At 40.4% G+C, this 26,189-nt stretch overlaps 1 protein-coding gene across 7 annotated transcripts in view; it reads left to right on the top strand.

The window, feature by feature from the left end:
• The first annotated feature begins 3,806 nt into the window (after positions 1-3,806).
• med12 (mediator complex subunit 12) overlaps positions 3,807-26,189 on the top strand; it is a 28,050-nt gene continuing 5,667 nt past the window's right edge. For 2 of the 7 annotated variants that reach the window (XM_066667384.1, XM_066667382.1), the window contains exons 1-33: positions 3,807-4,050; positions 6,321-6,425; positions 6,520-6,711; positions 6,949-7,108; positions 7,430-7,605; positions 7,763-7,873; positions 9,113-9,385; positions 9,713-9,859; positions 10,105-10,204; positions 10,352-10,488; positions 10,628-10,759; positions 10,893-11,019; positions 11,409-11,638; positions 11,734-11,793; positions 12,216-12,389; positions 12,766-12,910; positions 15,478-15,596; positions 15,916-16,059; positions 16,325-16,488; positions 17,233-17,364; positions 17,469-17,696; positions 18,410-18,554; positions 19,597-19,717; positions 21,308-21,415; positions 21,910-22,023; positions 22,257-22,420; positions 23,002-23,181; positions 24,029-24,100; positions 24,269-24,429; positions 24,687-24,848; positions 25,040-25,151; positions 25,346-25,435; positions 25,574-25,683. In XM_066667384.1, coding sequence (XP_066523481.1) covers positions 3,952-4,050; positions 6,321-6,425; positions 6,520-6,711; positions 6,949-7,108; positions 7,430-7,605; positions 7,763-7,873; positions 9,113-9,385; positions 9,713-9,859; positions 10,105-10,204; positions 10,352-10,488; positions 10,628-10,759; positions 10,893-11,019; positions 11,409-11,638; positions 11,734-11,793; positions 12,216-12,389; positions 12,766-12,910; positions 15,478-15,596; positions 15,916-16,059; positions 16,325-16,488; positions 17,233-17,364; positions 17,469-17,696; positions 18,410-18,554; positions 19,597-19,717; positions 21,308-21,415; positions 21,910-22,023; positions 22,257-22,420; positions 23,002-23,181; positions 24,029-24,100; positions 24,269-24,429; positions 24,687-24,848; positions 25,040-25,151; positions 25,346-25,435; positions 25,574-25,683 — 4,694 coding nt within the window. In that variant the 5' untranslated portion in view covers positions 3,807-3,951. Of the gene's footprint in view, positions 4,051-6,320; positions 6,426-6,519; positions 6,712-6,948; positions 7,109-7,429; positions 7,606-7,762; positions 7,874-9,112; positions 9,386-9,712; positions 9,860-10,080; positions 10,205-10,351; positions 10,489-10,627; positions 10,760-10,892; positions 11,020-11,408; positions 11,639-11,733; positions 11,794-12,212; positions 12,390-12,765; positions 12,911-15,477; positions 15,597-15,915; positions 16,060-16,324; positions 16,489-17,232; positions 17,365-17,468; positions 17,697-18,409; positions 18,555-19,596; positions 19,718-21,307; positions 21,416-21,909; positions 22,024-22,256; positions 22,421-23,001; positions 23,182-24,028; positions 24,101-24,268; positions 24,430-24,686; positions 24,849-25,039; positions 25,152-25,345; positions 25,436-25,573; positions 25,684-26,189 lie in introns of all 7 variants that reach the window. The other 5 variants (XM_066667383.1, XM_066667381.1, XM_066667380.1 and 2 more) reach the window with 3 other exon arrangements.

Here is a 26,189-nt window from a genome sequence, read left to right as displayed (position 1 = left end):
TTTTATAAGTTATTGAGTTTTTATTTTCTCTGCCTGGTACAGGTCAAAGTATATTTTGCACACATAGATATGCAATAATTTATCTATTGTTTGGTCTTATTTGTCAGTATTTATGGGCAGTGGTCTTGAGTGGCCTTATTTGAATACGGAAGACTGTGGGATACTTGCAATAAACTACGGTGCTTGAACAAACATTTATTTCAAAGTGTAATGCACCAACATGGAGTTTGTTAACTGGCCAAGGATGAAACAGGTCAGCGTGTCTTTCCCAACAGAATGTAATTTTAAAATATTGTGCCTCTTGTGTCTCTGACTAAAGGACTGTGCAATCGCTGCTGTAACTGCTCCTAACTTTGATAGAGTTCTGTGAAAGGTTTGATAATTTTTTTTTTTTGGCTCAGAACTGTCTCTGTCCTTACTTGAGGTTGCTAAATAGAGGAGCTTAAATGACATGATCCGCTTAATTGAGGATAAGGAGAGTCTATAGGGGCTTTAGCAGGAATTCAGCTGATAGAAATTCTAATGAATCCTGTTAAATATAGAGAAGACCTTCCTCAGCATTTTCCAAGTCATATTTGGCACACTATTGCATAGAGAGACTTAATTAAGTTTAAATTTCCCCTTTCACTGATAGACTATTTTGATAGACATGTTTGTTTTAAGTAAACCATTCTGACAATAATACAATAATAAGAGTAAATGTAGGAGATTATATTCATTTTAATCTGCCAGGCTGATCTTCCGGGAGATAAACTGTTTTTGTTAGGTGCATTTTGATGTTAGACTTTGAAGTTGCCTTGTTGTTGACCTATGATTGTATCATTTTGCTGTTCAATTTATTTTATATATACATATATATATTGTTATAAAAATGCTTTGTTAATTAAAGGTATTTTTATACTTGATTTCATTTCATTTTCATTATATGTAGTGCTGCTTCCAGTGTGGTCTAGGGCTGTCTGGGTAAACAGGGAATCTTTAAAATACACTATATTGCCAATAGTATTCACTCACCCATTCAAAATTCCATGGCCAAGGTGTAAAGCCTGCCACCACTGGACTCTAAAGCAGTGGAGATGTGTTGTCTGGAGTGACGACTCACACTCCTCTGTCTGGCAATCTGATGGACAAGTCTGGGTTTGGCAGTTGCCAAGGGAACAATACTTATCTGACTGCATTGTGCCAAGTGTAAAGTTTGGTGTGGGTTGTTTTTTAAGAGTTGGGCTTAGCCCCTTAATTCCAGTGGTGAAAGGAACTCTTAATTAATAATAATAATAAGTTAGATGTATATAGCGTCTTTCTAATTCCCAAGGTCGCTTTACACAAAGAGGAGAGGATAACAAAAAAGGGGGGGGGGCGACTTATGCCTGTAGAGTGCAGAAGTACTGAGAGAAGGGGTAGGTCTTCAGCTCGGATTTAAAGGCAGAAAATGAAGAGCAGAGACATTCTCTCAGAGAACCTCAGTGATCTTGAATTTCATGCTCCCAAATTTGTGGGTACAGTTTGCGGATGGCTCCTGCCCGTTCCAACATGACTTTGCACCAGTGCACAAAGCAAGGTCCATAAATACATGGATGAGCGAGCTGGTTGTGTAAGAACTGGGTGTGTGGGTCCTGACCTGAACCCGATACACAACCTTTGGGGAAGAATTAGAGCGGAGACTGAGCCAGGCATTTTCTCCAGCATCAATGTATGACCTCACAAACACGCTTCTGGGAGAATGGTCAAAAATTCCCATGAACCTTGTGGAAAGCCAGCCAAGAAATGTTGAAGCTGTTATGTGGGCCAACATCACATTAAACCCTATGGATTAGGAATGGGATGTCACTAAATTTCATATGTGTGTGAATGCAGATGAGTGAACACTTTTGGCAATAGAGTGTACTTCATGAACATTACTGTGTCTAAACACTGTGTCCAGATGTGGATAGAGTGACACTCTATCCTCCTCCAAAAGTTCCACAGTGCAGTTTGTGTAGTGCTGAGCCTGGAGTAGCAATGACAGAGGCTCTCTTCTCCTTATTACACATCCGTGAAGCATCACAATTATTTTGAAACTGTAGGTTTAAGGGAAAACTATTACATTGTGTTTCTTTAAAAGTTTAGAGTGAATTAACTTCTACAAAGAAAGTAAAGCCTATAAAACACAATGGAATGCGTACTGTGTGTAACTGTTCTAAATGATTCATTCATTATCTGTAAGCGCTTATCTAGTTCAGGGTCGCGGTGGGTCCAGAGTCTACCTGGAATCATTGGGCGCAAGGCAGTTATACACCCTGGAGGGGGAACCAGTCCTTCACAGGGCAACACACACACATTCACTCACACCTACGGACACTTTTAAGTCGCCAATCCACCTACCAACGTGTGTTTTTGGACTGTGGGAGGAAACCGGAGCACCCGGAGGATACTGTCCTCACAGACAGTAACCCGGAGGAAACCCACGCAGACACAGGGAGAACACACCACACTCCTCACAGACAGTCACCCAGAGAGGGAATCGAACCCACAACCTCCAGGTCCCTGGAGCTGTGTGACTGCGCCACCGTGCCGCCCCCTAAAAGATATTAATAAATTAAAATATAAGGGAACTGTTAGTACAGACAACAACAAGAAGACTAATAAAGGTTTCAGGGCAAAAAACTCACAGACAGTGGCTCAGGTATGCAAAGTAAAACCCCCAAGTTACCACCCAAGATATACATAACAATATACATAGTTTGCACCAGCATAGTGCAATAGGTGCAATGTTTTTGGGCAAATATTCTCCACAAGGTAGAGTCACATGAAAAAACAAAAAAACAACATAAGTGCAATCATGTCACAAACGTCGGTATATGAAGTGTGCCACAGAGAGAAAGCACAAGCATGCTGGAAGTGCTGTGGTCTAATGGAGCATTTTGCCAACTGTTTACCAAGAAATCATTCATCTTCTTAAACCATTTAATCAGAATCAAGGGTCACGGAGCATCCGGAGCACCTGGAATCAAGGGCACCAATCTATCACAGGGCATCACACCCTCAAATAGTCACACCTGAGGGCAGTTACATATAGCCATTTTTAAGGTGTTTTTTTAAACGTGGGATAGAAATGAAGAACATAGATCACTACCTGCGAGGAGTTTGATAAGGTCAAGATCAAACAATGGACCAAAAGACCCAATGCTGTGCAGCAGTGACACTGCCTGTTGAGCCACTATGCTGCCAAAGAGAACAAATGATTGCACTACATCAACAAAACCTGGAGGCTATTATTCCATGTTCAGTGTGGAAAATAAAGATAAAAAGCAGATTACAAGACAGTGCTGCAACACATCCTGTGTGTATCTTTGCTGCTCAAATACTCTCCTTCATGGATACTGATTTTGTGACAAATCATGATTACAATAATCTGTTAAAATCACCTGTTTGATGTCACATCACTATGAAGAGTTAAAACAAAAAATTGGGGGAGAGAAGACATAAATAGTCCTAAACTGCCCTATCCCAACTTTTCTGAAATGTATTGCAGGACTGAAATTCAAGAAAGAAGAACGTTTATTTAATATATATATATATATATATATATATATATATATATATATATATATATATATATATATATAGGTGGCTAGGCAAAACCGAAATATCTTGGGTGTTTCATACTGTCTGAAAATAAATAAAAGTCAAAGCAATTCTAAGAATACACAGCATGATTTTTAATGATTTCACTCTTTCAATGTCTGATTTACGTCTTTAATAATACACTGGCTTTTTTTTCATATTCAAAATCTCACGCTGTTGTCGATGGTCGCAGGGACTTTTATTTTGTCGTGTGTTCTGTAAGCTCTCCGCGGAGCTCCGCGCTGATTGGAGGTAGCGCGGCTGTGTGAGAGTCGTTAAGCCGCTGCTGGGCGCCTCTCTGTCGGTTTCGGGACGGACTCGAGCCCGGGCTGCTATGCCGCTGGGACCATGGCTGCCTTCGGGATGTTGAGCTACGAGCACCGGCCTCTCAAACGGCCCAGACTCGGTCCTCCCGACGTTTATCCTCAAGACCCGAAGCAGAAAGAGGTCAGAGAGCTGGGTTTTTATTCCTCCTCCCCGGCTCAGGGGCCACAAAAGAAGCCTATCGTTAGCCAGACGCTTAGCCTGGGCCTGAGACGTTCATTTAACGTTAACCGACAATAACAAAGCACTACACCGAGCTCAGAGACCTCGACTCGGCTTCATTTGCAGAGCATCCCCGGGCTTTAGAGCCTGGATAAAGACAGGCTAGGGTTCTAGGAATATGCTTTAATTTAACCGTTGGTTTATATGATTAAACACAGACTTGACGGGCTAATGTTAGCTGTCTGTAGTTTCTCTGTCTCTGCCGTTGTTAAAATATATATTTAGCTCTAAGCTGAACTTAATCGCCGAGATTAATGCTGTAGCTTTGACGTTAAAAGTGTTGAGCCTTTTCAGAAACTCTTTGGGGGTTTAAAACCGTGACTGCTGCTGTTTGTTGACAAGTCGTTACGTGAAGCTGAATCTAGAGACTTATTGGAATTTTCCGTCCCACCTTAAATGGGTAACATAAAATCTTTATCATTTAAGGTGGTACGAAATCATCCAATAAGACGTCGACAGATAAAAAGCGGCCACATAATAAATGTGTACTTTTCTCGTTTAAAGGGCCCGTATCTGAAAGCTGACTCCCCTATTCTTTGTAATTTTGCAAACAGTAAATGAGTAGCGTTATGCTGTAGTATGTAAACACTGATAAAGTCTCCAAGCGTAGTTTTCTGTACGTGCAAATTTCTAAACTTAAACCTCCCCCAGTACATACATGTTGGTAACTAGCCTGTTTTGAATTCAGTTTTTGTGACGTCATAATAAAGAAACATGTTAAGCCCCACCCACTTTCACTGAAGTTATGAGAAGTGTTTCTGTCTGCACTGGATCTCATAAGTGTTTGACCAATGTCTCCATAATTTCTCTCGGTCCCTGCCTTAACTTCATTACCTGCAATTCATTCAAAAACCACCATCTTTAAAGCCCCCCTCCAGTCACAGATTAAACCCAGAAAAACACCTCTCTGATCATAAATATGAGCATTTTAAAAATGATTTCCAAGAAAAACATAAGTCATTGATTAAAAGCAGAAAACACATTCCTGTTCATCAAAGTGATGTACTTAGAAATTATTTCCAAGAAAAATAATCTTTTCCTTAATGCCTTAAGTGGATTGGATATATTTCTACACCTTCACCTTCATTAAATACTGGTGGATCTATGAATATGCAACTAGTCCCCACCTCCATGTCTCCAATTAACTCTACACTGTTTACCTGTGGCTTCAGAGCTCCATGGGCAGACACGATTGGTGTCTTGGGTTTATGACATAGGAAATCCTTGGCTGTCTGAATGCTTATTTAGCTTTATATTCAGAACACTAGTTTCAAAGCTACAATGCTCAGCCATGGTTTTATTGTTTATTTCACTCATAATATGTCTTCTAGTATGTAAACAGCACGGTGTGGACAGGTTAGCACAATATAAACATGATTTTCACAGGAGGGGCTCTTTAATTCTTTAACCTTGTTTAGAGAAATAGGGAAGACAAGGAAGGTGAAGCTTCCAGAGCATGGAAACAGCATTTATTTTTTTTATTTGTAGCATGAATCAGTGAAACAGCTTCTTGACCCTGTGTTTTTATTAAATGATTGCAGGTGTAACAGAAAGTGAATTAAGTTGTTAGTGTTTTTGGACTTAATGTAAAGCTTGCTGATGTGAAATGTCACTTGGTAATAGGATAGAAGTGTTATTATCAGTAGATCCTTTAAGCCCAGTACAGAGTCAAATGGACCCCTGAGTAAAGCATGTTTACGTGTTTGGCATAGATCCATCTGTCCTTGTCTCTTATCCTTGCATCTCTTCCTTGTTTCCTTGAGAATGAGGAACCAAAATGCAAATAAGTTATTTGTTCGACTTGTGTGCAGTCCTGAAATAGGCTGAAATGTGTAAGTGAGGAATTTGCTAAACATTATTTTAGCAAAAATGATTGGAAATGTACAAGACGCTAAACTGTGTTGCTCCAGTGATTTTGGTTAGTGTGGCATTCCATATGCAATTACAAACTATGTAAATTGAGATGTTTTTGAATTATCTTCTTTAGACCAAACTCATGTACATTATTAAACGCCAGGAAAGCAGAGTATTATGTGAATTGGTTGACTGCTTTAACACATTCCAGCCTCATGTTTTTGTTGTAGTGGTGTGATAGTGTTGACTTACTTGCAGACATTCTATGCATCACTGTCTTTTTTATATGCACAACAAGTGTCTCTTTTTGTGCTCAGGATGAACTGACTGCATTGAACGTCAAGCAGGGATTTAATAACCAGCCGGCTGTATCAGGGGACGAACATGGCAGTGCTAAAAATGTCAATTTTAACCCCTCCAAGGTAGGTTTAGCAAAAATGTAATACCTTTGCGGACAATGCCACATGTTCACAGATTGGTGCTAAATTTAGAATGGTTTATCGGTTTATTTTCCAGATTAGCTCTAATTTCAGCAGCATCATTGCAGAAAAGCTGCGTTGCAACACATTTCCAGACACGGGAAAAAGAAAGCCACAGGTCAACCAGAAGGACAATTTCTGGCTGGTCACTGCTCGATCTCAGAGCTCCATCAACAACTGGTTTACAGATCTGGCTGGAACCAAACCTCTCACTCAGTTGGCCAAGAAGGTTTGAGAAACCTGGATATTGTGTTATATGTTCTCTAAATAAAATAACTATTTATAGTGTTAAAACCATCTTAACAGGGATAGGGAGTGCTTAGATTTATGCACACTATACCATTTGGCAATGATTGTAATACTTCAAAGCCTTTGGGAAAATGTACCCACAGAAATACAGCACAGTTACAGTTTATCCTGCATTATTTTTGTTTTAATGTTATGTTTGTCCCTCTGAACACTCCAGGTCCCCATTTTCAGTAAGAAAGAGGAGGTGTTTGGATACCTTGCCAAATACTCAGTTCCAGTTATGCGCTCTGCATGGATGATCAAAATGACTTGTGCATATCATGCTGCCATAACTGAAACAAAAGTCAAGAAGAGGCATGTCATTGATCCATGTATAGGTATGTTTTTTGTCAGTATCCAGCTAATGTTTCCATATTGTTGCTGTCACAACAAACTTTGCAGGAGAAAGAACCATTCCTACCTTTATTATATGTTGGATATTTTTTAAGCATTTCAGACAATATCCATTGGTCCATTTGTCATGAAGTTTTCCCTCCGTGTAAAGGACAGCTGGTGCTTTCAGGAAGTTAAACACTATTGCTATGACAGCGGCAATATGCTCTGTAAAATCCCAAATGAATGTTGAAGGTTCTTGGTTGCATTCAGTAATTGGACTCTGTCATTGAAATGTCTCTCTTAACTTTATCATCCTTCTTCAGAATGGACTCAGATAATTACTAAGTACCTCTGGGAGCAGCTGCAGAAGGTGGCAGAGTTTTACCGGCAGTCTCCTAGCCAGGGCTGTGGTTCTCCTCTCCCTGCTCCTCCAGCAGAGGTGGAGACTGCCATGAAGCAGTGGGAATACAACGAGAAACTGGCCATGTTTATGTTTCAGGTTAGTCTGCCTTTTATGATAGAATAAACCTTATGTACTGGACATCCTCACGGGCAGTGCTCATGTTAATCGGACCTCTGCAAGAAACATTCATTGTTGTGTGCGTTAAAGTGGGGGAAAAAAAGATGCAAGATGAATATCTTGATGCTACTTGTAGGATGGTATGCTGGACAGACATGAGTTTTTGACCTGGGTGCTGGAATGCTTTGAGAAGATACGACCGGGCGAGGATGAGCTTCTCAAGTTGCTACTGCCACTCCTTTTACAGGTTAGTCAATGCAGTTTCTTGGTTCAGGATATCAAATTGTGTTTAATTACTAATCACATTCTCATTTTCAAATGTCAGCTACGACATTAAAACCACTGACGGGTCAATAGGAGTTGATTATCTTGCTGCAATGTCACCTGTCAAAAGGTGGAATATATTAAGCAGCAGGTGAATAGTCTGTCCTTGAAACTGATGATTTGGAAGCAAGAAAAATGTACAAGGGTAAGGATCTGAGTGATTTTGACAAGAGCTGAAATGCGATGTCTAGAAGACTGGGTCAGAGTATCTCCAAAACCAGACGCCTTGTGGTGTGTTCTTGGTACACAGTGGTTAGTACCTCCCAAAAGTGCAAAAGTGGTCCAAGGAATGGTCATTAGTGCCAGAATCTTACTGATACAAAAGTGAGGAGCTAAGTCTTGTTCATCAACGCAACGCAAGCTACTTTAATACTGGCTTTGATAGGAAGGTGTCAGAACACACAGTGCATTCCAGATTGCTGTGTAAGGGGCTATGTAACCTCAAACAACCAGGGTGCCCATGGTGTCCACTGCACAAAAGCGCCTACGTTGTACATCAGAAGCAATGAGAGAAGGTTGGCCTGGTCTCATGAATCACATTTTCATTTGCTGCATGTAGCTGGGCGGATGCATATGCATGGCTTACATGAGGCAGAGATGGCCCTAAGGGAAGAATCTAAGCTGACAGGAGCAGTTTGACGCATTGGACAGCCTTCTGATGGGAAACCTTGAATCGTGGTTGTTACTTTGACAGATACCACCTCCTGAATCATTGTTGCAGTACACCTGTTTATGGTAGCAGTATGTCCTAATTGCAGTGGGCTGCTTTGATTAAGATAATGCGCCTTGCCTTGCTGCAGAAATTGTTCAGGAAATGTCAGAGGGACATGACAAAGGATTGCGATCCATGGAGTCCCACCTTGCAGCTTAAAAGAAGTTGAATGGCCTGTGTCGAATACCACAGGACACCTTCAGAGGTTCACTTTTGGAGTCCATGCCTCAGATGGTCAGGGCTGATTTAGTGGCATGAGAGGTATCAACAACAATGTTAGTCGGATGGTTGTAATGTTATGGCTTACAGGGTACATAAGTTATGTGGAGTCATTTTATTATCATTGTTTATTAACACTTTATTATCTATATTCACCTTCTCATTGCATGTAATATTGTTCTTATCACTCATGCTCTAATTTTGTGTCTTTCTAATCTTTTTCCACCTCAGTACTCAGGGGAGTTTGTGCAGTCAGCCTATTTGTCGAGGAGGCTGGCATACTTCTGCACACGCCGGCTCAACTTGCTGCTAAGTGATGGAAGCCTTGGTCCCAGCACAGGAGGACACCCGCCTCACAGCATCTCGGGCCAGCCAGGCAATGCGCTGCCCCCCACTCCAACGTCGCAGCCTGCTGGGGGCAACCAGCCACAAACACCATTTACAGACTTCTATATCTGTCCCCAACACAGGCCTGTGGTGTTTGGCCTCAGCTGCATGCTCCAGGTAGAGACAATGTGGAGCTTGAACAAACTCCATTTGTTCACAGCCTTCTGATATGTAATAAATCAGCCTTTTCCTGTCAATATCTAACTGTGCTTTTAATTAAATTCTCTTGATGCTTGACCTCAGCACTTCAGACTAAAGAAATTTTTGTCCATAAATCTTATTGAAATTCATGATGAATTAACGCTCACAGGAACCAGTTGACTGTGCTTACTGGTCCTGGTACACAGTCTGTTTTAGGGTTTCAGGTTGAAGTGTTCTTCTATACAAATATAGAATTAATTCTAAATAAGTGTAGTAACTGTTTGTCTTCCCTTTGGTCTCTAGAGCATTGTGCTGTGCTGTCCCAGCGCTCTGGTGTGGCACTACTCACTGACAGACAGTCGGAATAAGACTGGGTCCCCCTTGGATCTTCTGCCCATTGCACCCTCTAACCTCCCCATGCCAGGTGGCAACAGCACCTTCAACCAGCAGGTTTGACCTCTTCCTTTAACTCATACCAGTGTTTCTCAGCACCAATGGAATATTTTATTTTATTTGTAGTATCCAGCAGTTTTTTGTTTAAAAACTGTGGGTTATTATCTTGAATACTAACGATAATGTGTCTGCAAATAAAAGGAAAATTGGTTTTGTGCCGTGTCTCCTGACTACAGTTGGTAGATGATGTGTTTTTGTGATTATGTTGTTCCATTCAGTGCTACTCATACAATCCCCTGCAGGTCCGTGCCAAGGTGAGGGAAATTGAGGAGCAGATCAAGGAGAGGGGGCAGGCGGTGGAATTTCGCTGGTCATTTGACAAGTGTCAGGAAACAACGGCTGGTGAGTTTACCATGAGTGCTTAAATAGGTTCAGCAGCAACGTGAGAAGAGTCCTGAAAAAAAACTTCTGGTGTTCTTGTGTTCCACTGCTTTTCATTATAAAAACACCTTTCATTCATCTGCCCCGAAACGTGTTTGTGTTTTATAGGTTTCACCATTGGCCGAGTTCTGCACACTTTGGAGGTTCTGGATAACCACAGTTTTGAGAAGTCTGACTTCAGTAACTCGCTGGACTCGTTGTACAACCGTATCTTTGGGTCAGGCCAAAGTAAAGATGGGCATGAGGTAAACTGCTGTGAGCCTGCTGTAAGATTCAAGTTTGCAGACGTTGTGTTTATGCATGGTCTTTAATGTAAAGAAAAGTAATGAAAACGGTGTCCTTTTTGGCACCTGCTAACCTCTGTGTGTGTGCGGTTTGTGGCAGATGAGTCCAGATGACGACGCAGTTGTCACTTTGCTGTGTGAGTGGGCTGTGTGCTGTAAGCGGTCAGGCAGACACAGGGCCATGGTGGTGGCCAAGCTGCTGGAGAAAAGGCAGACAGAGATAGAAGCAGAGGTGGGAATAGCGCACTCTCCTCCTCCTCCTTCTTGCCATTTTTCATTTAATGCACACCTGTTTTGTGAATTTACTTCAGCTTTTTGCTTGGGTCCTTCTGATGAGATCTGTATTTGTGTGTGTATTTACACAGAGATGTGGGGAGTCAGAGGTGGTGGATGAGAAGGGCTCTGTGTCTTCTGGCTCTCTCTCAGCTGCCACTGTGCCTGTATTTCAGGACGTCCTGCTGCAGTTTCTGGACACACAGGCCCCTGTGCTCAGTGAGTCACACTAAGTCAGACAGGCGCAATTAGACTGAGCCATGGTGTATTCTGTATCCAGCTGGCCTGCTTTGCTGCGGGTATTATGTATCAAAATGCACAGCCTTTGTTAACTGCAGGGAATAATCACACAGTGTTTGACAGAGCTTTTGTAAATAATAATTTATCATAATTACACAGGCTAGCTTACTGTTTTCTTCTAGTTCCTCTTTTATGTGGGTTATTTCCTGTTTACATCACTTATGTTATAGCTTCTTCAGCTGGTTTCTTTGCTCTGTAGAATTAGTTTCAAGAGGTTAAAGGGGTGATATTAACTGTAAATAATCCATGTTATGTTTACTGACACCCCTTCTCTCCCTAATTCCCTCTTCCCATCTCTGAATGTGCAGCGGAGCCTGGTAACGAGAGTGAACGTGTAGAATTCTCTAACCTGGTGCTACTGTTCTGTGAGCTCATTCGGCATGATGTCTTCTCTCACAACATCTACATGTGTACGCTCATCTCCCGCGGTGACCTGGCGTCCGATTCTCATCTGCCGCGACCCCGTTCCCCGAGTGATGAGCCCTCTGACGAGTCAGAGCGGAAAGACCAAGATGCAGGAAACAGCATCAAAATGGAGGCATGTAACAATTACTGTAGTTTATTTTGGAGATTTCAGGTTGATTTTGAGGAGGACTAAATGATGATCGTGTTTTGCTGTCTGTTTCATTTTAGGACACTGGTTTGTCAGAGCCCATGGAAATAGATCACAATTCCAGTGCCAATTTTGATGAGGTAGGAATGCTCATCAGACGTGATACGTTAGCATGTGATATATTTTCAAAAGGAGTATTTTTCACGTAGTGGTGGGTGGGGAAATATAATTGTATGTTATATTATTCACAATAAATTGTCACAATGATTTTTTTGCATGTGCAGCTCATGAAAGCCAATGGAGAGAGAAATTGCTCCAATTTAGTTGGATATAGTATGATCAATGTGAAATATTACAATTAAATTTGCCAGTGCATGGTGTCTGTAATAACTTATCACATTTCAGAAAATTGCAAGATTGTTTAGCAGGATTAAATAATGTAAGGTCTTCCAGTACTGACATCATATTTATACCTAATTATCTACTACTACCTTATTTTGCATACAGCCACATCCCTATTTAGACTGCAAACTGAGCATGTTCCCTTGTCTGCTTCCAGCAGATGTTTTCTCCCCCTATGCACTGTGACGTGAAGGGCAGCCCATCCCCAGAGAAGGCTGCCCCTGAGCAGGATGGGAAAAGCTCTGCCAAGGAGAAGAGCATGGACCCAGCCTTCCCCCAGGTGTATGAACAGCCCCGCCACATCCAGTATGCCACCCACTTTCCTATTCCTCAGGTGAGTTCCTTGGAAAGATATATGAATAAAAATAGCAATAGTATCATTCGATATTAAAGTTATGAAGTATGAGCATGCTGTTTTTTTTCTCAGGTGTGCTGTTCGCAAATTAGATACCTCCTGTTTTTGGTGGACTGTGTAATGTACACCTGAACCTGTCCTGCACTCACTGCACTTCAGTTTAAGGGCTTTAGTGTGAACTTGTTTAAATTGCATTAGCAGTAAAGCTATAGTTCATTTTCCAGTACCAGCCATAACAACAGGTTAATTATGATTTACGCTCTTGAAATTCAGTGAGTGCACCCTACGAGCTCTGTAGAAAAGATATTTATGTCCAGTGTTGTGTACTTTGCTGATGAAGCAGTGTTATATGCAGGAAGAGAGTGCCAGTCATGAGTGCAATCAGCGCCTGGTGGTTCTTTATGGAGTCGGCAAACAGCGAGATGAAGCTCGGCACGCCATCAAGAAAATCACCAAAGATATCTTGAAAGTGCTGAACCGCAAAAGCACTGCTGAGACTGGTAAGGAACCAAAAAACTGCACACACAACCACTATCTATGCCACACACACACACACACACACACACACACACACAAAAATCACCTTTATAGTCAACAGCCTCACAGATGGTGCTGTCTGTAGGTGGTGATAGTGGTTGGTAGTGTTATTTCCAAAATGCATACAAATGTGTGTGGGTCCACCAGTGTGCTCTTACATAAGGATTTTAAGAAGACGTTAAGCTAGATGCTTTTTTGAACAACCAATATTTTTGGGCAGAAAATATGTGTCATCAATACCACGACCCTGAAATGGATTAAACAGCAAAGATGATGATGATGTATCATCAATTATATTACCAAAGCATGTTTCCTGTTATTATAGTGTTGTTGCTCTAAAATTGAGCAGTAGATTCCTATGGGGGACAACATGACATATTCAGCTTACAAGGTTTTGCAACTTAAACGGAATAGAAAATGCTAAGACTGAGACGGCATGTCTCACACTGGAAAAAAAAACCTCCAGCAGAGAGTGGGAAATTTACTCTGTTGCAGCCTTATGGCTTATTAATGTTCTGTAATCGATTGTTTCAACAGTTAAAGAGAATAAAACATCGCAAGTGTATATTATTTAATACTGTTTTGCAAGCTGTTAAAAATGTAATTCTTGTAAATCCAGTTCTCTGTAAGGACTTTTTCCCAACCCAGCAGTTATTGCCTTTGAAACATCATCATGGTGTTCATTGATGCCAATATCCAATTAAATCACACTATTTTTCAGGTGTTTTGTTTACGTGTGCATTTTGCTTAGACGTTTGAAATTTGTCATCCCTAAGGTTTGTGCCAGACTTTAAGAAGTTAAAGTGCACTGTAACAAAGAAGCTTGTTTTTCATTGCTCCTCCACCAAACTCACAAGTTTCTACTGACCTCAAAACCATATGAAAATTTTGAAGTTATGAAAATAGTATTTGGAGGAAACCAGACAAACATTTCAGAAGTGCTCAGTTTTGCGCATAAAATGAGAGATGTTCTAAAGTACATAATAAATCTTGGCCTACCTTATCATAATTGCTCTCAGGGTGAATTAATATCAACACATTTATATGCATGGCTCATGCATATAAATTGTTTTTACGTGGCAACTAAAGAATATGTTGTTGTGAATGCAGACACACTGTCTCCTGCCCATTCACTCCCTTCTTTTACTCTCTCTCTCACTCATTTTTCTCCCTTCCCATCTCCTATCTGCCTTTTTTTTTTTTTTGTTAATAACCAAACATAGCCATGCCCAGCAATGACCCTCAGCTGCCGTCACTGAATATGCATACCTGTGGGCCCATTTCCATGCTAATAGCAGTCATTTGCTCATTATCTCCCTGCTAAGTGCCTGACCCCAGCCAGGGAGAGCAACCCAGCGCTAGTTTTAACTTTTAATGGCGTTGTAATTGAACAACCTATTATTTTACTCATGCTAGATTTTGCTGTGCCACTGCCTGTGCTTTAAACAGGGCAGCCTTTCGTCATTACCATTTTAAGCTTGCGCTTGCTGCGCTGCACAGTAGCAGTCTTCTAATGTGTGCATTCTTCATGATCAAGTCACTGGGCATTTTTATTGCTGAAAAAGCCATTAACGGAACGTATGACCTGTCTAATAACTCCAGGCCAGGAGCTCTATTTGAATTACATCACTGCTAGTCAGTTTAGTCTGTATACTTACCCCTATGACCATTAATGAGTCATAGAATTGCATGAGTTTTTATTAGTGCTGTCAAAATCAATGCATAAATGAATGCGAGAATTTTAATGCATTAATTTATTGCTGATTAATAGTTTTACTACATTTTCTCAGAACTTCCTCCCATAATTCCCCCTTTGTACAGAGCCTTGTGATGTATTAGCTTCTTTATCTAGTCGTATTAAGACAGCATCACTACTGTCGAGTTCAGAAGAGAGACTACATTTTATTTATGCTGATATATGTATTAAATCTCACTCATTCACTAATTCAGCCACAAGCTGCTATGCATTGGTAATATTCTATTAAAGCTTCCATGTCGAAGTTAAAGCTCTCCCTGAAACTTTTACTCTGCAAGTTAAGAGATTGTAATTCATAAATCATCAAAACAACACTGATTTGATACTGTGAATATAATAATGACATTTTAACTTTACTGTTTTGTTTATTTTTAAATCAAAACCATGAAGCTAAATCAATGACATAGATATTTGAATCTGAATTTTGAATATATTCATTAAATATGTAGGAATATTATATTTAAATAATTTTTGTATGATATTTTATTAAACTTGAAATCTTGAGGTGAATAATTATTCAGATTTGAAAAAAAGTCACATTAAAATTTCAGAATATAAAAATTCAGAATTAAAAAATCATATATTCATGTAAAAAAAAGAAATCAGATTCCAAAAATATGAATCTATGTCAGAGGTCAACCAGCGGGCTTAATATACAAAAATGATTAAAATATTTAGAATTCAGATTAAAATAATTGTCATTGATTTAGCTTCATCCTACACTAATATAATTTATGTATTTTTTATTTTTTTTTTTTTTGTGTCTGTCCCCAGGAGGTGAAGAAGGGCAGAAAAGGAAGAGGAGCAAACCTGAGGCCTTCCCCACTGCTGAAGACATATTTTCCAAATTCCAGCACCTCTCCCACTTTGACCAACATCAGGTCACCTCTCAGGTTAGGACCTGTTTGTGGCTGGTTTTCATATCATTCTTCTGCTTTGCAAGAAGAGAATACTGTAATTTTAGTGGGAGCCTCAAATATATATCTTCAGTACTTTTTTTTTATTAGAGAACATAATATTACCATTCTGTTTTACTTGTAGATTTATAAAGTATATTGATTTTTTTTTTGTTTCAACTCAAGATGTTTTTTTTTAGCATTTAAAAAAAAAAAAAAAAAAAAAAAGTTAGGCTATGAATTCTTACAATTGGTACACAACTGGACTCTTTTAAAGAAGTTGTACCTAGTGAGTGTGTGTTGATGTCACTTACAGGTGTCCAGGAATGTTCTGGAACAGATCACCAGCTTTGCCTTAGGGATGTCCTATCATCTGCCCCTAGTACAGCACATCCAGTTCATCTTTGACCTCATGGAATACTCCCTCAACATAAGTGGCCTCATTGACTTTGCCATTCAGGTACAAGGAAAATAGCAATACAACACACGTATTATTCTCTTCATATTTTTAAAGGCTTCCTGGTGTCTAATACGTTCCCTCCCAGTATGTTTTATGTTTATCCATTTTGTAGTGTCTATCCAGACCTGCATATGAAGTTTGCTGAAAGTAAATGGAGTGTAACAAGATTTTAGAAAAGCAGCCTACCCACTTAGTGCAAATTAAACACAAAATGCTGATCATTGTATTCTTTGACAATTTTGATCTGGTTTTATTTGTGTTGTAGCTTTTAAACGAGCTGAGTCTTGTGGAGGCTGAGCTTCTGCTGAAATCCTCTAGTCTGGCGGGCAGCTACACCACAAGTCTATGCCTGTGCATTGTGGCTGTGCTGCGCCGGTACCACTCCTGCCTCATCCTCAACCCTGATCAAACCGCGCAGGTCTTTGATGGGTATGGTCACTCACATTTTTTTTTTTGACCTAAAGAACCGCTTTGACCACAGTGCCAATAGAACACAAAATTGAAGCTTGAAACCACTAATAAGAATGACCACATTTGCATTAGGTGGTTTCGTTACTATTTTTGTAATGCAAATAATTTAAACTCTATTTTAATTGACAATGGTACAAAGATAGTATGTTAAAATTTGAGACTGAGAAAGTTTTTCTGTAAAATATTTGCCCATTTCAAACTGGTTGCCAGCAGCACATTTTAAAAAAAATTGGGTTGGGGACATGTTTACCGCTGTGTTGCATCACCTCTACTTTTAACAACACTCTGTAAGCTTTTGGGAACAGAGGAGACAAGTTGCTGTAGTGCAATGAAAAGTGCAATGGTTTTCCAATTCCAATTTGGCATGTTATAGGATTTTAGCTGCCAGATGTTTTCAGTGTTTCCACAATGTGGATTGGCCTTGTTTACTTTTCTTCCCTGAAAAAGATGTCTTTCCTGTATAGATCCTGTATGTATTATTCAGTATTAATAGTGCAGTCACAGATGTGCAAGTTGACATAATGCTTTTGAACTGTGCTTCTAACAAGAGTTTGCCTCTCCTGTTTCAATTTAAATTGTTGTCTTTTTATGATTTTCAGTCAAATAGAAGTTAAATGATTTGCACATTATTGCATTCATGTTTTTGGAAAAGGGGTAATTATATGTTTATATCTATGAGTAATTAAATGTTTTGTGTGACAGGCTGCGGATTGTGGTGAAGTCAGGAGTAAACCCTGCAGACTGTTCTTCAGCCGAACGCTGTATCTTGGCCTACCTTTACGACCTCTATACCTCCTGCAGTCACCTGAAGAGCAAGTTTGGAGAGATCTTCAGGTGAAGCCTAAATTTGTTTCTTCAGCATTTATTTAGTGTAACCTCTGCCAACAAATTTATTTGCATGTTTATTTAAATCGTTTTCTGTATGTCATTCCTCTCAGCGAGTTCTGCTCTAAGGTGAAAAACTCCATCTACTGGAACATTGATCCATCAGACTCCAACATGTTGTGGGATCAGGTGTTCATGATTGATGCTATAGCAAACCCTTCAGCTCACAACATCAACCACTCCATGGTTGGCAAGATCCTTAATGACAGCCCGGCCAACAGATACAGCTTTGTGTGTAATGTCCTGATGGATGTGTGTGTAGACCACCGTGATCCTGAGAGGTGAGCGTGTTGTGGTTTCTTTTAACACAACTCAGCTGGCACTCGAGGGCTCTAGTAAATTATAGGCTGCTATAGGTGTCATGGGATTTGAAGGAAAATATTGATTGTATTTCATTTATTTTAGGCAAAACTAAATGTATTTAAATAGTGCAGTGCAAGAATCATTCGACATCCTCTGTATAACTAATTTCCTGTCAAAAGTAATTTTTCTGATGTTTATAGGTTGACAGTGTTTCAGAACCTTGATACTGTGGACAGGCAATAGATGAAAGACAATGAACATTTGCTGTCAATTTAAGACTCTACGGGTCCCAGTTTCACAGAATACAGTGATTACTTGGATAATGAGCAGGAATTAATGTAAACTACTGCTAAACATTGGGTGAAAGCAAGACTTCTGTAAACAGTGGAAACACTAAAAACAAAGGCTAGACACATTACATACTTGCAATTCTGATAATACATTTAGTTGCTATGGCTTAAGCGTAGTTTTCTTTTTAATATGTGATTCCTGTTTTTTCTTCTAAACACTGAAAATAAACAACTTGCATTTAATGGCCATTTTAACTGGTGATTAAAATAAATTCAATGTGTTCTCTGACCTCTGTGCTGTGACTTATTCATAGCTGTATTTATATTGATATTGGTTTCCTTTTGAAGCTACTATTTACTATTTGCATTGCTAATAGTATACGTTCTGTATCTGATGACAGGGTTAATGATATTGGCATTCTGTGCGCTGAGCTGACAGCATACTGCCGTTCCCTAAGTGCGGAGTGGCTGGGTGTTCTGAAGGCACTCTGCTGCTCTTCCAACAATGGCAACTGCGGGTTCAATGACCTTCTCTGCAATGTGGACGTGAGTACTCCTCACACAGGCCCAGTTATGTCTTTTACCTTCCATCCTGCTTTAGAAATGAATAATTATTATTTTTTCTATTTTATTAAATAATTATTATTTAATCTATCTTTCCTATAGATTGTCATATGTGGTGTTAATGTCAAAGATCAAAAAAGTATTTAGAAAACCTGACTTTCACCTTCAGATATTACGGTTTAATCATTTAGAGATGAGCTCCACAATGCTGATACTACAATGCAAAATATGAGACTGCCAGTCATACTGAAACCAAGAAAAGTCACACGGAATTTGTGTGAAAAAGTAGCAGATGTGTGATACTTAAAATGGATGCATTTTCTGACGAAACCGGCATCATTTCTTGTACGTAGTCAGTGTTTTAGAGATCAGTTCTATTGGTGTGTGACAAAGCAAGACTTCTTGCTTGGTACAAGCTTTAAAAGTTTCTGAGCAGGTGCTCACTTCACAGCTTACAGTGCCTACAATCTTCCTACTGAAGTGTGGTTAGAGGTGTGGTTTAGTGGCAGCTTCATACCCACATGAGGTGTGTATTGTTTTCACACTTCTTGACTGGTGCTACTTCCATATTTTAAAAGTGAGACTTAAACAACAGCATGAGCTGAGCATTTGTGAAAAAGCTGTATAAATAAATTGAAGTCTGCTGCATTAAGTAAAGAACAGACTCTGTTCTTTTGCCCATTGTTCTGATTATAGCTGGAGTGTCAAACTCTGGTCCCAGGGGGGGCCCCTGTCATTCAGAGATGAAAATGAAACTGACTTCAGATCATGAAGTTCATGGCCAGTAGCCAATGAGGCATGTTAAATGATGTAGAATTCGAAACCTTATGACCCTCCAGTGCTGCCAGATAACATCATTTGAATTATAGGTTTTACCCCACATGTCACAGTAATTACAGGTGCTTTTTGATCGCCCACTCCTATGCTCTTAGCTTTCAAGCTTCTAGCCGTCTTTGAAACAGTCATTGTAATTCAAATGGTTCATATTGTCTACAGTGTAATTTCATTTTTCTTTGTTCTATAGGTGAGCGACTTGTCATTCCATGACTCCCTGGCTACATTCGTTGCCATTCTCATAGCTCGGCAATGTCTGCTGCTGGAGGATCTTGTGCGTTGTGTGGCCATCCCTTCCCTCTTGAACGCTGGTACAGTATTGCTTTAAGCTACCTTTTTAAAGAAGACAGATACACTAAATCCGTTTGTAGATGTAGAATTCTGTTACTTTAAGACGCCCCCCACTAAGGACCCATCTGTTCAGTTGAACATGGAGAGGTTGTACTATTGCTGTAGAAAATCATGAAACAAGAAGGGATGCTCTGTAGTAATTGCACGTTTGCACAGAATAAAAAAGGTTTACAGCCCCCAGCATTTAACATTGGAGTCCTGGACCTTCTTTCCTCACCTCTGAGATAAAGGGCTGGATATGTGATAGACACAAAGACCATAACCAGTGAGAATATCCTGATCGTGTGTTCGAAGTGTGAACAGTCTATTTCTAAATGCTGTATCTATGAGCGAAATAAAAGCAGTAATACATATTGCTCCAGTGTAGCAAACACAGCAGTTATTATACATTTTTGAAGGTTTCGTGCTACTTTGATTCCTGTTAATTTTTTCTCAGTATACATCTTAGCGCTCTTAGAGAGTAACTATGAGCTGTCTGTTTGAAATCTGTTCACACAACCAGCCTCTGTAGTGCAGCCAGAGGACTGACTGCACCTTACGCACACAGACACAGACACTCAAGCTCACATTCCAATTCCCTTCCCTCGAGTATATATATGGACACTAAATCCAAGTCTGCTCCCTGACATCAGTTATGTGCCACATTTTCTTTTGATAACGCTATTTCATACAGCTGTTATAAAAGTGCCACATCAGTAGGGTACACTTCAAATAAACGTTTCAATACAGGTTTCGCCAAAACCTGTGCCGCAGACACCACAAACTACATCAGACTAACAAAATTTGTGTGTAGGAGTCAGTAAACTTGTTGAAAGCATTCTGGAATGATCCTCCCACTCTACATACACAGTGGTCTCAAAAGTGAACTCTGAAGGACTGAATCATTCTGTGATATTAGATGTGTGTGTGTGTGTGTGTGTGTGTGTGTGTGAAAGAGATATAGATGTATATCTATCTCACACACAAACACAGGCAGTCGTAGCCTGGTGGTTAGGGAGCTGGAATCATGACTGAAGTGCGCTTGAGCAAAGCACCTAATTAACCCCCAACTGTGTAAATGTGTGTTTCACTGCACGGATTGGGTTAAATACGGTGAACAAATTCCTCTGTGTGCAAGCACAGTGGCCATTAAAGTGATTCTAATTCTACTTGATTTCATAACACAGCAAGGGTTTCACAATTCCATATGCATTTGCTTTCTTTTTGTGGATTTTTAATTTACCACGTCGTTAGGACAAAGCCGCTGTCCTTCACATTGTGTGTAAGTTTCAGAAGGAAAAAAACCAAGTTTGGAGAAACATGTTATTCATTGGACAGCATTAGTATATAAAATACATCATTTGCATGTTTCAAATAACATTTTTCTTACTGATATGTATTGTAAAACTGGATAGTATATTTGTTGGCATTTTTATTATATTAAACAAAGAAAACCACCCATCTATGAGGTCAAGCTTCCATTGTTTCATTGTTTTAATTGTGCATAATGGAAATTTTGGCTGCCTTGTTTAATTTTCCTATGTATGTTTTGTCTGTTTGGTTTCTTTCAGCCTGTAGCGAGCAGGACTCTGAACCGGGAGCCAGACTGACCTGTAGGATTTTGCTACATCTATTCAGAACCCCACAGAGAAACCCCTGTCCACAAGATGGCAAATCAGGTACTACAGGACTGGTTTATGGAGACTCTGAGCTTATAATAAAAGTGTACACAAGGCACAGGATTTGTCATCATTGAATGTGGGTGTTACAGGAATAGTTTCACAGGGCCAGGCACGTTATGTGAATACACATCTACACACAAGTTGTTCAAATTTTTGGGGCCTTGTAATGGTTAAATAAGCAGAAAATAAAGAGTATGCCCCTAATTTGTAGACACTACGGACCATCCCACCATTGCTGGTACATTAGAGCTCCACTCTTAAATAATTCGATAGGTTTATAAATTTGACAATTTGTTCACGATATATTAAGCCAACATTCATGCCCAAGCAGATTTGTTTATGGTTTTCCTCAAATGTTCTCATTACAAAGTCACCTATCTGATCCATCTGGCTCCATAGATCTGTTGCTGCACTGGCGTGCAAAACTTGTAAATAAACTCTGCACTGGTACACTATCTTGTTGAATCAGTAAATCTAATTACTTCCAACAGAGAAGTCTACAGTTGGCATCAGATCATCGTGTGATCGCCATCTGCTGGCTGCATCTCAGAACAGCATTGTGGTGGGGGCAGTGTTTGCTGTCCTAAAGGCCGTCTTCATGTTGGGTAAGATTTATACTTTATTTTTGAACATTTGAATTGTTTGATTCTGAATCTGGCACAAGTAGTATACTGAAAAGACTATGACGACCCTCAAACCGTGTGGACCTCTGCCTATTGTGTAGCATTTTTAATCCATTGTACTTTCCACAGAATCAACTATCTGTCTTTTAATGTAGTTAATGGATTGAAGTGGTGCATGTGCCTTTTTAAGCTCTAATCTCATGCAACCGTTCTAGGTGATGCTGAGCTAAAGGGCTCGGGCTTCTCCCACCCAGCTGGGCTGGATGACATCGGAGAGGATGATATGGGCTCCAAAAAATCTGGAGGCCGCAACGTTTCCATAGAAACAGCCAGCCTAGATGTTTATGCCAAGTATGTGCTGAAAAGCATCTGCCAGCAGGTGAGAATCCTGTTGAGAGCTACGTATAATTTCCCATGAGCTGTTGCAAATAATCATCTGTGCAAAGGATGTGGATTATTTTTGTATGTTTTTTAAGCGTTGTTTGTTAAATTAATTCCTGCATCTCTAATGTCAGTTTTATCATGAAAAATGGACTCCTTTTAGTAATCAAATACTTCCTTTAGTAGTTCAGATTAAATCAAAGGATTCTCATGTTTCAGAGCCTAGGGAGCCATATACATTTTTTTATGATACTGCGGCCTATTTCAGTTCTCTTAGCCCTACAAACACTTTCTCCCACTTTGTTAATTAAATTTAAATTATTGTCAGCACTGATGCAGAAAAGACAAAGTACATTTTTCCTTTAATTAGTCATTGTGTCAGGGCATTTCTGTCATGTATTTGTTTGCCTTGTCCATGTTAATGTGGGAGGGTTAGACTTGATGCCGTTAGTTCTTTGTCTACCCAATAGGCTCTGCTGGATTGGTGTTATATTTTAGATACCCAACTGTGGTGATAAGCAATATTGTATGTCTGGCAATGATGACCCCGGGCCTTTTGTCTCTCACTCTTTATTTAAGGAATGGGTTGGGGAGAGGTGTCTGAAGTCTCTCTCGGAAGACAGCAGTGCTCTCCAGGACCCAGTGCTGGTGAACATTCAGGCACAGAGGCTGCTGCAACTTATCTGCTATCCACACAGACAGCTGGACAGTGAGGAGGGAGACAACCCTCAGAGACAGCGCATCAAACGCATCCTTCAGGTGATCTGAGTTTTCACAAACACAGTCCACTACAACTAGGTGGTGCTTTGTTTATTTCCCCCCACCTTTTGTTTGACGTCTCTTCAGTTCAAACACGTCAAAACAAAAGCATAATTTCATAGAACATTTTGATTGTATCTTCAAAGGAGCCTGGTGTCTTGGTCAGTGCACAAAAGTTGAATGGACAGATAGTCAGGCAAGACATAACCTATTCTTATATGAAATACAGCACAGAGGTGTGCAGGTTCCTGCAGACCCACAGGAATGTATCAGTGTCCCAGCATATGTAGCTGATATTCTGAGCAATCAGCCATGCTTCATCCATCAGAAAAGTGAACTTGGAATGAACCCTGTGCTATTAGGCCCAGGGGACTCGAGGGGACCCATTGGAAATCATTGCTGACTGCTTACTCCCTGGTGGGGGGTGATCTGTTTACATTAGATGCTCTACTTCTCCTCTGCCATACAGTCTCAGCCAGGGTGGCAGATGTGGGCCAGCGTTTAGGAGCTTTTATTAGGATTGTCAGTGACAGGGATCTAAATTTTGCATGCTAAAATGGCTAATAAGGAGTGAAGGCTAGCTAAGTTCATCGTGATGGATTCACTTTAGCCGTTTTGGGAAGGCTGTAGACGAGAACCTAGAATACTGTGCACTAGTATATTGCTTCTGAACTCCATCACTTACAGCTCTAATGAATGCACCACTACCTAATCTTAGCTGATTTTTTAATTGAAACCTTCCACATATTCATGTTTTTCAAATTAAAGAAACACAGGCTTCTACCCCTCAATTTTACATGGTTTAGTCTGACATCCTTCCATGCATTGTCTGAATTCTTACTTACAGAACATGGACCAGTGGACCATGAGACAGTCCTCTCTTGAGTTGCAGCTCATGATCAAGCAGAGCTCAAACAATGTAAGTAAAATTGTATGTGTCTTGTATCTTAAGATGGCTTCTAGGATGGCGAGATGTTTTCAAATGCTCACCATCAATACATTTCCCAAGAATGCTTCCCGTTCCTTTGACATTGGTTATAATTTCACGTTTTGAGATTGATTTCAGCCAATTTTTGAATCTCAACAGGAGCTCTATTCGCTTCTGGAGAACATTGCCAAGGCAACTATCGAGGTTTTCCAGAAGTCTGCTGAAATGAACTCCAGTAACCCTTCCTGGAATGGCTCTGCTGCCTCCAGCAGCTCTGTCTCCAATAGCAACAATGCCAGTAAACACAAACCAGTGCTCAGGTGGGTGACCCCAATCAGGGCTTAGCAGAAATCCCATCCACCGGAGGCCCTTTGGGCCTTATCGAGTTTCCGTTTGATGGAGAGCTGATGGATCTCTTAAAGATGCTGTGCCCACTGTGTGACCTTTTGTAATATTAAAAGAATAAAGAACGTACATCTGTCAATATCATGAAGGTTCTAACAGGAAACTGTTTTTTCTGTCTGGTTCAGTGGCACTAACCTGAGTGAAGCTTATATGAAGTACATTTTCTTTGCAGTTCATCAGAGCGCTCAGGTGTGTGGTTGGTTGCCCCTCTGATTGCTAAGCTGCCAACCTCAGTACAAGGACATGTGCTGAAAGCAGCAGGGGAAGAACTGGAGAAGGGACAGCACCTGGGCTCATCCTCCCGCAAGGAAAGAGATCGGCAGAAACAGAAGAGGTATACTGTTTTGAATAATTTGGTTTCTGGTCATTTGTTATCTGGCTTGTAACTGATACCTTTGATCTGAGATCATAGGCAGTATCAAGGCTCCCTCTGTGTTTCGCTCATCAGGGTATTATCTGTATTGCTCAGTGGGTTACTCTTTGTACGTTTGATGGTTATCATAGCTTTTATTTTCTGTTTTGCAGCATGTCTTTGTTGAGCCAGCAGCCATTTTTGTCTCTGGTATTGACATGCCTGAAAGGCCAGGATGAGCAGAGAGAGGGCCTTCTTACCTCCCTCTACAGTCAAGTGCAGCAGGTATAGTAGTGCATCAAGCTGCGTGAACTTCCTAGTGTTTTATAGACATTTGTGTCACTTTAACAGTGGTTCACCAGCTGAAACCTTAGTAAATAAAGTATATCTGTAAATCTAACCCAACTTTTTAAAGCCACCATAATACATTTTGTTTTTGGGACTTGTGCTGAGATTAATTGATTACTGTTTTGGGACAGATTGTCACCAACTGGCGTGAGGACCAATATCAGGACGACTGTAAGGCCAAACAGATGATGCATGAGGCCCTGAAGTTGCGGCTCAATTTGGTGAGGGTTTTTGTCTTTTGTCTTCCATTTTAACCCTGCAGTTTCATGCTCTGCGTAGTAAGACGTGTAAAGAAGATTCTATGTTCACATAAAGACTGCACTGTATAAATGGGCTCAATTTCTCTGGTCATATGCCAGGTGGGTGGAATGTTTGACACGGTGCAACGAAGTACACAGCAGACCACTGAGTGGGCAGTGCTTCTCCTCGACATCATCAGTAGTGGGACAGTGGACATGCAGTCTAACAAGTGAGTTTTAACGTCTTGTTTGTCAGGAGCTGATTTTTTAAACCGGGCAGCTCGGAGACACAACAGGTAGTGCCATCTACCTCTGTGCTTCATGGATTGTAGATGTGATCCCTATCTCTGGTCACTGTCTGTGAGGAGATTGTGTTCTCCCCGTGTCTGTATGAACACATTTTGGTAGGTGAATTGTTAATTCACAGGTGTAATGGACTAGTGCCCTGTACAGAGTGTGTTCCTGCTCTGTGCCCAGTAATTCCAGGTAGGCTCTGGACCTTCTGTGACAATGAACATGATAAAGCAGTTACATTATTATTACATAAATTATCTTTAACCTTCTAACTCTCTAAATAATTGTGGTCACCCGAGTGGGGAAACTGATATTAGACATGCATGGATTCTCAGTGTACATGGGCCCCAACTGCTCTCTATCACACCTATCACAACTCACCATCTACCCATGACTTATTTTCTTCGAGGGACCAGCAGCGAGGGATTGAAGGCACCACCAT

The sequence above is a fragment of the Hoplias malabaricus genome, chromosome 4 (assembly GCF_029633855.1).
Source record: "Hoplias malabaricus isolate fHopMal1 chromosome 4, fHopMal1.hap1, whole genome shotgun sequence".
In the NCBI taxonomy this organism is placed as follows: Eukaryota; Metazoa; Chordata; class Actinopteri; order Characiformes; family Erythrinidae; genus Hoplias; species Hoplias malabaricus.
This window is presented reverse-complemented; position numbering and strand designations above follow the sequence as displayed.